This window comes from Anolis carolinensis, chromosome 4 (genome assembly GCF_035594765.1).
Source record: "Anolis carolinensis isolate JA03-04 chromosome 4, rAnoCar3.1.pri, whole genome shotgun sequence".
NCBI lineage: Eukaryota > Metazoa > Chordata > Lepidosauria > Squamata > Dactyloidae > Anolis > Anolis carolinensis.
In genome coordinates, this window is record NC_085844.1 from 251196161 (window position 1) to 251208917 (window position 12757).

Here is a 12757-nt window from a genome sequence, read left to right on the forward strand (position 1 = left end):
ATATAAGTATTCTCAATTTTATAATGACATCAATTATAACAAATACACACTGGTATAAGTCACACAAGAACATATATAAACACCTGTTGTGTCAATAATAGATAATTTAAAGTCCGTATATATTCACTATACTGATACAGGTGGTATTCAAGAGTTCAACAAGGATAATAATGGTGGTATCTTGTAGTTCAAGAGTAAACGCAGGATAATAGTGTTGCTATCTTGTAGTTCAAGAGTAAATGCAGGATAATAACGTTGGTATCTTGTAGTTCAAGAGTAAACGGCGCAGGATAATAACGTTGGTATCTTGTAGTTCAAGAGTAAACGCAGGATAACAACGGTGGTATCTTGCAGTTCAAGAGTAAACGCAGGATAATACTTTTGAACTACAAGATACCACCGTTATTATCCTGTGTTGAACTACAAGATACCACCATTATTATCCTTGTTGAACTCTTGAATACTACTTGTATCAGTATAGTGAATATATACAGACTTTAAATCATCTGTTATTGACAAAACAGGTGTTTATATATGTTCTTGTGTGACTTATACCAGTGTGTATTTGTTATAATTGATGTCGTTATAAAAGTGAGTAACCTGTCAAGACATTGTACAAACAGGATACCTATGTTTTCTTTTCACATTAATAGAATCATAAATACGTAGAAGACATAAGGTAGTGTGAATACTTATATATAAATTATTTTTGTAAAAACCTCTGTTTCCGTATTACACCAGTTAACTTTTCATATATCTCTTCGGAGATCAAGGAATCCTGGTGTGTGTATATAGCTGGACATAATGCAACATGTCAAGATTAAAAGCTTCTACTGTTAGTTTGGATGAAAACTCAGTCAAAGAGTTTTCTTAAACAGTGAGCACACAAAGTCAGACAGTGCAGTTAAACTCTGCTGACAACTGATAAAGACTCTGCTATGTATGGGTTTATTTTTTTAGCTTGTCCTTGAGACAACCAGTCCAGTGCACAGCATGTTTAGGGAGGGCGTGACAAGGAAGGAGAAAACTATACATCTCGCATCTATCATGTCTTTGACAAACTCTAGTCCAGAAAACAAAAGCTCTCAAAAGTCTACAAGTTCCATATACAGCTGATCTTAGCATAAGGTTGTTGTTATTGGGGTTAAAGGGGTAGCAGCTTCGTGCATCAAAATTAACTGGGGAAAGGGAGATTTTATTTCTTTTGCTCTCACTGATGTTTCCTCTTTGTGTTGTGCCTTTTCTTAGCTTGCTTGGCTTTCTGAAACCTATTCAAGACCACATTCGTGCTGCTTTGGTGGACCAGGTACAGAGCCCAGAAAAAAAAATATTATTCATATAAATGATATTTCTGTCCTCTTTACTTGGGAAAGTTTTTGACAAGTGTCTCTCTAAAGCCCCCCCCCCCCAAAAAAAATCTTTGTTCCCAAAATCTCCTGGAAGATTTCTAGGGAGGACTTTTTGAAATCAAATCCATGTCCAAGTCCAAACTTTAAATGTCCAGAGAAGATTGTGGTGTAAATTAAAGCCCACCTTGGACATTAATTTATGCATTTATTTATTTATTTACAGTATTTATATTCCACCCTTCTTTCTCACCCCGAAGTGGACTCAGGGCAGATCACAATGTACATATACATGGCAAACATTCAATGCCACAGACAGAGACAGAAACACAGAGGCAATGTAATATTTTCCAGCCTTCATAAGGGTATGCTCGATTCCAGCCACAGGGGGAGCTGTTGCTTCATCATCCACTGTGACACTGAGTCCTTGATGGACTACTTCCTCATCTTCTGCACACATGTTGTTGGACATTTTTATGGTGTTGTAAATTAGTTAAATTAGCCTCCCCGCCTAAAGCGGTACCTAAATTTCCTACTTGATAGATGCAACTATCTTTCGGGTTGTTTCAATCAACAATGAGCTGGGCTATTTAATAGTCAGGTGCTCAATCTAACCCAGGCTGGCTTGAACTCATGATCTCTCGGTCAGTGGTGATTTATTGCAGCTGGCTACTACCTAGCTGCACTACAGCACGACCACATCATCCACTGTGACACCGAGTCCTTGATGGAGTACTTCCTCATCTTCTGCACACATGTTGTTGGACATTTTTATGATGTTGTAAATTAGTTAAATTAGCCTCCCCGCCTAAAGCAGTACCTAAATTTCCTACTTGATAGATGCAACTATCTTTCGGGTTGTTTCAATCAACAATGAGCTAGGCTATTTAATAGTCAGGTGCTCAATCTAACCCAGGCTGGCTTGAACTCATGATCTCTCGGTCAGTGGTGATTTATTGCAGCTGGCTACTACCTAGCTGCACTACAGCACGACCACATCATCCACTGTGACACCGAGTCCTTGATGGAGTACTTCCTCAATCTTCCTCACACATGCTGCTGGACATTTTTATAGTGTCCTAAATTAGTTAACCCCCAGAGTCAGACATGACTCGACTTAACATCAGGGGAAACCTTTACCTTTTAAAATTAGTTAAATTAGCCTCCCCGCATAAAGCGGTACCTAAATTTCCTACTTGATAGATGCAACTATCTTTTGGGTTGTTTAGGTCAACCACGAGCTAGGCCACTCAATCTGACCTGGGCTGGCTCAAACACATAATCTCTCGGTCAGTGATGATTTATTGCAGCTGGCTACTAACCAGCTGCGCCACAGCCCAGCCCAGAGAGGAGATTGCAAAAATATTCTCCATAATACTCAGTGTTTGATTCCTTGTCCCAAGCATGAATTGCCCACTCATGGTTCTGCACAGATCAAATTGAGGAAACCCTGGTGTCCCAAAGAAAAGTCGAAATAAAGATGCTTTGAGAGTAAAATGCTTTGTGCTTCGTGCTGCCCGCTGTCTTTTCATTAACTCCTCTGTTTTGTGTCCATGCAGATGTGTCTGAGTGTTTCAAACGTGGTTTTGGGACTCAATGCCAAACTGGGCACCTTGGTTGGTAAGTTGCTAAGCTTCATGGTGCAAGTGACTCAGTTAAAGCCAATGTCCTGCTACATGTACATAAAAAGTATGCATGCCTGTACGTGTGGTTGTATGTTTGTTCCACAAAGGCACCTTGATGGTTTGGTGGATCTGGACGATACCTGGTACCCTTTACGGCACAACTTATAATACTGTTGGTGTTTCAGTTAGGCAGTCTGGGGATGATGGGGGTGGCAGTCCAACAAGAAGAATAAGCCATCCCACCAATAATGTCTTCAGTCATAGGTTGGAATAATGTGGCTCTCCATGTGTGGTTGGACTTCAACTCACAGCATCCTCTCTCACTGGCTGGTAGGGGCACATGGGAGTTGTAACCCAGACATTTTTGGAGCTGATGGGAGTTGCAGCTTCACCTGATCTTGGGGACCGATGGAGGACGATGGGAGTTGAAGTCCAGCCACATCCACAGAACCACTTGATTTGTTGTGTTGCCGAAGGCTTTCATGGCCGGGATCACAGGGTTGTTGTATGTCTTTCAGGCTGTGTGGCCATGTTCCAGAAGTATTCTCTCCTGACATTTCGCCCACATCTATGGCAGGCATCCTCAAAGGTTGTGAGGCATGGATAAACACTTGATTCCCATCCATGACCAAAGGTGCGGTTTTCCTTCTCACCACCCTTCTTGCCAGACGACATCTCCCATTATCATTATCCCTTCATGAGACAGGCTAGGGATGATGGGAGTTGCAATCAAACTTGAAGTCTGAGCCGCCTGACAGGTGAGGAGAACAGCTGTGCCTTCAGTCATGGGTTTGGATCATGAGGTGGATGGACTCCTCTTCCAATGGCCCAACCTTTTCGCCCGCTTGGTTTTGCTTGCAAGGAATCTGGCAGAGAAACCTTTTTTTTTTGCAGAACTGTGTTGGTGTCAGATCTGTTTCAGTTCCTTTAAAGGAAAGTTGTAGGAAAGTTGTTTGCTCGGTGTTGTAGGCTGCCCTTTCGTGACCCCTCTTGATGAGAAAGTCAAACAGACTCTTGGGACTGCAATGAGGAAGAAATTCAATATTGACCCGCAGGTCTTAAGTCAACATAGGATTATGGCAGCCACTGTCTTCGATAAGGGCTTGGTGATGGGTGGAGCTGGCAATGTCCACGTTGAAGGGCATTCAGGAGAAGCCCAAGTGTGGTCTGTCTATCTTTTCCTTCCTACTTGATTATGGAATCAAAGAGTTGGAATAGACTGCAAAGTCATCCAATCCAAATAAATTGGGCCACAAAAGAATACACAATAGATGACCATCAACCTCTGTTTAGAAACCTACAGAGAAGGAGAGTCCACCAGACTCCCAAGGAGTCTTCATTCCACTAGAGATGGATTCCCAAAGGTTGTCCTCTCCGGTTCCTCTGTCCTTCAGGAAGACACAATCCAAGCCCTCTTGACAGATGACCATCCAGTCTCTGCTTAGAAACTTACAGAGAAGGAGAATCCACCAGACTCCCAAGCAGTCTTCATTCCACTAGAGGTGGATTCCCAAAGGTTGTCCTCTCCAGTCCTTCTGTCCTTCAGGAAGACACAATCCAAGCCCTCTTAACAGATGACCATCCAGTCTCTGCTTAGAAACATACAGAGAAGGAGAATCCACCAGCCTCCAAAGCAGTCTTCATTCCACTAGAGATGGATCCTCAAAGGTTATCCTATCTAGTCCCTCTGTCCTTCAGGAAGACACAATCCAAGCCCTCTTGACAGATGACCATCCAGTCTCTGCTTAGAAACCTACAGAGAAGGAGAGTCCACCAGACTCCCAAGCAGTCTTCATTCCACTAGAGATGGATTCCCAAAGGTTGTCCTCTTCAGTCCTTCTGTCCTTCAGGAAGACACAATCCAAGCCCTCTTAACAGATGACCATCCAGTCTCTGCTAAGAAACTTACAGAGGAGAAGAGCCCACCAGACTCCCAAGCAGTCTTCATTCCACTAGAGATGGATCCTCAAAGGTTATCCTATCTAGTCCCTCTGTCCTTCAGGAAGACACAATCCAAGCCCTCTTAACAGATGGCCGGGCTGTGGCACAGGCTGTTGAGCAGCTGCAATAAATCACTCTGACCATGAGGTCATGAGTTCGAGGCCAGCCCGTGGTGGGGTGAGCACCCGTCAATTAAAAATAAAAAATAGCCCCTGCTCATTGCTGACCTGGCAACTCGAAAGATAGTTGCATCTATCAAATAGGAAATAAGGTACCACTTATAAAAAAAGTGGGGAGGCAAGTTTAACTAATTTATGACCTGGAATGAGGAAGTGCCGTCAGAGTGGATGATGAAGCAGCTGCTCCCCCCTGTGGCCAGAATCGAACATCCCCTCAGAGGAAGGTTAAATTGCCTCTGCGTCTGTCTGTCCCAGTCTCTGTTTGATGTGTTTATGGGCATTGAATGTTTGCCCTATATGAATATAATGTGATCTGCCCTGAGTTCCCTTCGGGGTGAGAAAGAAGTGCGGAATTTAAATACTGTAAATAAAAATAAATAAAATGACCATCCAGTCTCTGTTTCGAAACCTCCAGGGAAGAAGGCTCCAAGGAGCTCCCAGGCGGCAACATATTCCACTATTTAGCAACTTTTACTGTCTACTATCAAGAAGTTCTTCCTGATGTTTAGATGGAATTTCTTTTCTTTCCATTTGAATCCATTGCTCCATGGTGTACTAGTCTCTAGAGCCGGCATGGGCCAACTTGGGCCCTCCAGGCGTTTTGGACTTCAACTCCCACCATTCCTAACAGCCTACCGTGCCTCACTTCTAACAAACCTCTGAGGATGCCAGCCACAGATTCAAGTGAAACATTCAGAGAGAATGCTGCTGGAACATGGCCATACAGCTCGAAAAACTCACAGCAATCTAATGATTCCAGCCATGAAATCCTTCAACAACATAGAAAACTGCATTGTTTTCAAAGATAGCTTTCATGTTGGAGCCAGGATATGCAATGTGAATTTTACAAGGAAGGAGAAGAAATGAGGAATGGGTTAAAGAAAGGGAAGGAGAGGGAAGGGATTTGGGATAGATAAGCCTTGACAAGCACAAGAACAAGAGACCTGGGTGAGAGGCAAAGAGGAGATCAAGTTGACCTGACCGAGATCGGAGGGGGGAAAAAATTGCGCAGAAGATTGTTTTGTTTGGGAACAAAGAGGAACAGGATGTTTAGGAACAGAAAGAGACACAGAGATGCCGAACTGAAGGATAAAGCTGAGTGAAAATAATTCAGAAAGAAAAGAGGGGAAAAGGAAGTTTGATTGGGTGTGTGCATGTTTGCGTCAAATCTGAGACTACAAAACCCATGATGCAGGAACAATCAAACGTGACCCAATCCTGGCACTTGCTTGGCTTGACTTGTAGACCTGCCCAGATGTGGGTCTCCTGATGTTTTGGCCTTCAACTCCCAGAAATCCTGACAACTGGTAAACTGGCTGGGATTTCTGGGAGTTGTAGGCCAAAACACCTGGGGACCCATAGGTTGAAAAGCACTTCCTTAGTTCTTCTGCAGAAGTAAACTATTGTATTTCTAATCTCCTTGTCTCTAGTTTGGGATTGGGAAATAAAGAGTCTAGACATATTTGGACATTGTGTTTCAACACCCAGATTCAGACTTAATCTGTGCAGAAAACAAGGGCGGTTTTTATTTTGCACAAAACTGTATTTCTGGACTCAAAGGAACCACAACAGAGGAGGTGTCCCTAGAATCATAGAAGAATAGAGTTGGAAGAGACCACATGGACCATCTAGTCCGACCTCATTCTGCCATGCGGGAGAAGCACAAAGTATCCCTGACAGATGGCCATCCAGCCTCTGTTTAAAAGCTTCCAAGGAAGAACCTTCCCCTTCCACCAGGCAGAGAGTCCCACTGCTGAACAGTTCTTCTTACAGTCTGGAAGTTCTTCCTAATGTTTAGGTGGAATCTCCTCTCCAATCATTTGAACTCATGGTTCCCTTGAGTCCTTGTTTCCAGGGCAGCAGAAAACAAGCTTGCTCCCTGATGACATCCTTTCACATATTAATACATGGCTCTTATGTCTCCTCTCAGCCTTCTCTTCTGCAGGCTTAACGTGACCAGCTCTTTAAGCCGCTCCTCATAGGGATTCATGGTCTCCAGACCTTTGATCATTTTAGTTGCCCTCCTCTGGACATCTTCCACTATTCTCTTTAGTTCCTTTAAGATGGCAAAACCCATAACCACATGTTGTCTGACTTCCAGGTGTGAATTCCATCAACCCCATGTCGAGGTTCCAATACTCCATGCTGGACACACCTGAGATCACCAGCAATTACATCGACCTGGACTTAAATGTAAGAGCGCCTCTCTGTTGTGACTCTGGTGGTCTATTTTGACATGTAAAATGGCATGAGAGTGACTCTTCTGACCTCTCCACAGGCAGCTTTTGCACTGATGGGCAGGCCCTTCGACATCCCCTCCGGCCCCGAGGTCCCCTTCTCTCTGCCGCCTCCTCGGAAGGATGACCACGACTCCATGGTGAACATGGGCATCTCGGAGCCCCTGATCGGCCAAATGTTTGCCACCTTGATGAAATCCGGAGTCCTGAATTTCAACATGCGAAACCCTTCGGTTAGTAGAATGACGGGGCTCTAAAGCAGACATGAGCAAGCTTCGGCTCACCAGGTGTTTTGGACTACAACTCCCACAATTCCTAACAACCACATGTCCCACCTGGGTAGAATAATGTCCTTACCACACCATGGCTTCACCTTTGCCACATTTTTCCTGTGGTTTGTACAGTTGTTTTCATTTACAGTTCTTTTCTTTACACGAATATCGCTATGAATACCATTTGCCCTTTTTTGTGCTTCATGATTGGGTCGCTTATGCTTATAAACACAAACCAATCATATATGTGTGTGTATATATATATATATATACTTGGTGACACCCAGATTAAGTCTTTCGTAATGATAAATCGTAGGACTAGTCATTGTTTGGTTTTGGGTTTTATAAATGATCACATTAGAAAATGTATAGCATGTGGGTAAACTATAGTGTTGTGCTTTTGTATGGAATGGCCGTTCATTTCGTGTCATCTCATTTTCGTATTTGGTTCCCGCTAACAAAAATGGGGTGCTTATACGACACTAATTTTCATCTGGCTAACAAAAAACACAAAAATTTTCATGCCATTGGTGGCAATGGCAGAATTTAGTGGGGAAGGAGTTGCAAAGCTCATTCATCACTATGATAATGCCTAGATTTGAATGGTGACTATGTTGAGAAGTGGTATTTCGGTGTGGCTTTTAACTGCATATGGTAAATGTTTTCTCCTATACTTTGTTCATTTTTAATTCCAAAACGTAATGTACTTTGTGGATAGCCCTCGTATATTGGCTGGATGGGAGACAGGGAATGGAAGAGACTTTTGTCTTTGTGTCCTGCTCATGGGTCTTTGTATGGCCACTGCCAGAAGCGAGATGCTGGGTTTAAGTGGGCCTTTGGTCTGACCCAAGTTTGGGGCTCTTTCTCCGTTCTTACATTAACCCCTGGCCGTTCTCACAGTCTAATACTGAGACCTCTTTGCTTCTCTGCAGAACCTCAAAGGATACCTCCTCACCACCTCCATGCTGGAACCAGCCATCCCTTCGGTATGTTTTGGAGGAACCTTTCCATGACTCATCCAACATCTTTGAATATTTGGGAGACTGTATTGGCTCTGACTTATCTTTGGGGACATCTGCACTGTAGAATGAAGGCAACTTGATCTCACTTTAACTGCCAGGGGTCCATGCTATGCGATCCTGGGAGTTGTAGTTTGGCATTCATTGCCAAACTGTACTGTGTCTTGTTTATTTAAGTTGTTTTAATTTTGATCTGTTATATATTATTTTGGCATTGAATGTTTGCCACTGTGTTTTATTTTGTTGTAGGCTGCCCTAAGTCCCCTCAGGGAGATAGGGCAGGTTATCAACAAAGTAGTATTATTGCCAGAGAGGCTACAGATCATGTCAAACTACAACTCCCAGGATTCCATTGCATTGAGTCATGGCAGTAAAAGTGGTGTCAAACTGCATTCACTCCACAATACAGGAGCACATTTAGGCCTGTATACAGAAATGACTGTGCATTTTCCTCTCTGCAGAAAGTGGGATGAAAAGATTATCTTCTATTATTCTTTCTTGGTCAAGAAAATCTGAGAAAATCTGTGGTTGAAGGCTTTCATGGCCAGAATCACTGGGTTGCTGTGCATTTTCTGGACTGTCTGGCCATGTTCCAGAAGCATTCTCTCCTGACGTTTTGCCCACATCTATGGCAGGCATCCTCAGGTTGTGAGGTATATAGGAAAACTAAGCAAGGGAGGTTTATATATCTGTGGCAGGTCCAAAGTGCGAGAAAGAAAGAACTCTTGTCTGTTGGAGGCCAGTGTGAATGTTGTAATTAATCACCTTGATTAGCATTAATGGCCTTGCCAGATTCATTCCTGCCTGGGGGAATCCTTTGTTCGGAGGTGTTAGCTGCCCCTGATTGATTCATATCTGGAATTCCTCTGTTTTCAGAGTGTTGTTCTTTATTTACTGTTCTGATTTTTGAGTTTTTTAATACTGGTAGCCAGATTTTATTCATTTCCATGGTTTCCTCCTTTCTGTTGAAATTGTCCACTTGTTTGTGGATTTCAATGGCTTCTCTGTGTAGGCTGACATTATAGTTGCTGGAATGGTCCAGCATTTCTGTGTTCTCCAATAATATGCTGTGTCCAGGTTGGTTCATTGATCAAGTGCTCTGCTAATGACTGACTTCTCTGGCTGAATCAGTCTGCAGTGCCTTCCATGTTCCTTGATTCATGTCTGGGCAATGCAGCTGCGTTTGGTGGTCCCAATGTAGACTTGTCCACAGCTGCATGGTATACGGTAGACTCCTGCAGAGGTGAGAGGATCCTTCATGTCCTTTGCTGAATGTAGCATTTGTTGGATTTTCTTAGTGGGTCTGTAGATAGTTTGTAGGTTGTTTCTTCATCAGCTTGCCTACAGTGTTGTAGATGAAGGGAGAGATACCGCAAAGAGAGATCCGTTTGAGAGGCCAAAAAGTCCGGTTTATTATTTCAGCCGAGTCCCTGGAAGTGGAATCTCTTCCAAAAAAGCTTTCCAGAGAGACGATCAAGGCGTGGACTTGCCTTTTATACATTTTCAGACAAAGAACATGCTTTTACATACATCTCGTCATTAGTACGTCACTTCACATGCTTACATACATGGACATAAATATGGACCATCAGCATTTTCCTATCTTAAGCACTCTTAAAAGCGTGTAGCAAGTCACAGACACCAAAAGAGAGATCCATCAAGAGGCCACTCTTGACCTGTCAAGCTGTACTAGGAACCAATTCACACTGGAATGTATAGAAAACTGCCCCCCCCCTTCTCCCAGCTTGTCCTGTCAGCTTGTGCATCCCTAAAATCTAACACAGAGAGAGTCTGATTTTTCTTCATTTCACTGCTTCTAATGTGCATACAATATATGTCTAAAAATCCATATTTTCAGTTCCTCATCAACAGTATATGGTAAGTGGTTCCCTTGATGTCTGGTAAGAACACCTTTCCTCTGGGTGGATCTTTGTCTTGACTCTCATGGCTTGTTCTTGGTCTCGCAGCTCTTCTGATGTCCATGGTAGAGTCTCCATTGGCCTGTAGAGCCCAGTTTAGGTGGTTTAGTTCACCTTGGAGAAGATTCTTTGTGCACGGTCTGTCAGGGCTTTGATTGTGCTTCTTTTTTGACTTGGGTGATGGTTGGAGTTTTTATGAAAGTATCTATCTGTGTGTGTAGGTTTTCTGTAAACGGTGTGGCTCAATTGTTGATTGGAAGAACGTCCTGATAGCGAAAAGTGTTCAGTTGTGGAATAGGGCCGGGCTGTGGTGCAGCTGGCTAGTAACCAGCTGCAATAAATCACTACTGACCGAGAGGTCATGAGTTCGAAGCCCGGGTCGGGTTAAGCCCCCGACCATTAAATAGCCCAGCTTGCTGTTGACCTATGCAGCCCCGAAAGACAGTTGCATCTGTCAATTAGGGAAATTTAGGTACGCTTTATGCGGGAGGCTAATTTAACTAATTTACAACATAATAAAACTGCCAGCAAAACACAAAGAAAGGAATGAGGAAGTACAGCCACTAGTGGACAGTGAAGCAACAGCTCCCCCTGTGGCCGGAATCGTGATGCTGGAAAAAAATGTTAAATGCCTCTGTGTCTGTCTATATATATGTTGTTTGTCTGTTGGCATTGAATGTTTGCCATATATGTGTTCATTGTAATCCGCCCTGAGTCCCCTTCGGGGTGAGAAAGAAGGGCGGAATATAAATACTGTAAATAATAATAATAATTCACACACTCTCAGCCCCAGGAAACCTTGCAGTAGGTTCACATTAGGGCTGCCATAAGTCAGAAACAACTTGAAAGCACACCTCAATAATGACAACAAAGCTTTGCATGTTCGGTGATCACAACAGTGCAGATAACCAACCCTCCTTGTTTCCTTCCTCCTGCTGTAGATCAGACAACGATTTCCGAAGGAAGTTGCCCTTGGGCTCAACGTGGTGCTCGGCAAATTCCCCGTCATTAGCTTCAAGCAAGGTGCTGCTCTTTTGCGGGTCAGTCTTTCCGTCCAGGTGGTTGTGGACACCGCGAGATCTAAATCACAGGCCCAGACCCTTTGCACACTCGGAGTGGTGAGTAAACACCTCACAACTATGCTTGTTATTGTTGTTGTTGTTGTTGTTGTTGTTGAACTGATGTGAGTTATTCAGGCTGTATGGCCACCTTCCAGTAGCATTCCCTCCTGACATTTCGCCTGCATCTGTGGCAAGCATCCTCGGAGGTTTGTTCATATAAGATTCAAAATATCTGCTTTTAACTGGATTATATGGCAGTGTAGACTCAGATAATCTACTATAAAGCAGATAATGTGGATTATCCGCTTTCGTAATTTGGATTACTGTATATACTCGAGTATAAGCCTAGTTTTTCAGCCCTTTTTTAAGACTGAAAAAGCCCCCCTCGGCTTATACTCAGGTGAGGATCCTGGTTGGCTTATATTTGGGTCAGCTTATACTCGAGAATATATGGTACATTTATTATTTTTCTCTATTATTATTGGTATTATTACATTTATTATTTTACTCTATTATTATTACATTTATTATTTTACTCTATTATTATTGGTATTATTACATTTATTATTTTACTCTATTATTATTACATTTATTATTCTACTCTATTATTGTTGCTACTATTACATTTATTTTACTCTATTATTATTATTATTATTATTATTATTATTATTATTATTATTATTATTACAGTAGAGTCTCACTTATCCAAGCCTTGCTTATCCAACATTCTGGATTATCCAACGCATTTTTGTAGTCAATGTTTTCAACACATTGTGATATTTTGGTGCTAAATTCATAAATACAGTAATTACTAAGTAGCATTACTGCATATTGAACTACTTTTCTGTCAAATATGTGGTATAACATGATGTTTTGATGCTTAATTTGTAAAATCATAACCTAATTTGATGTTTAATAGGCTTTTCCTTAATCTCTCCTTATTATCCAACATATTCACTTATCCAACGTTCTGCCGGCCTGTTTATGTTGGATAAGTGAGACTCTACTGTATTATTATTATTATTATTATTATTATTATTATTATTATTATTATTACATTTATTATTTCACTTTGATATTATTATTATTACATTTATTATTCTACTCTATTTATTATTACATGTATTATTTTCCTGTATTTATTATTATTATTACATG

At 42.1% G+C, this 12757-nt stretch overlaps 1 protein-coding gene across 1 annotated transcript in view; it reads left to right on the plus strand.

The window, feature by feature from the left end:
- The first annotated feature begins 1068 nt into the window (after positions 1–1068).
- bpifb2 (BPI fold containing family B member 2) overlaps positions 1069–12757 on the plus strand; it is a 17653-nt gene continuing 5964 nt past the window's right edge. The window contains exons 1-6 of the mRNA XM_062979788.1: positions 1069–1306; positions 2906–2966; positions 7193–7284; positions 7370–7561; positions 8533–8586; positions 11480–11656. Coding sequence (XP_062835858.1) covers positions 1217–1306; positions 2906–2966; positions 7193–7284; positions 7370–7561; positions 8533–8586; positions 11480–11656 — 666 coding nt within the window. The 5' untranslated portion in view covers positions 1069–1216. The remainder of the gene's footprint in view (positions 1307–2905; positions 2967–7192; positions 7285–7369; positions 7562–8532; positions 8587–11479; positions 11657–12757) is intronic.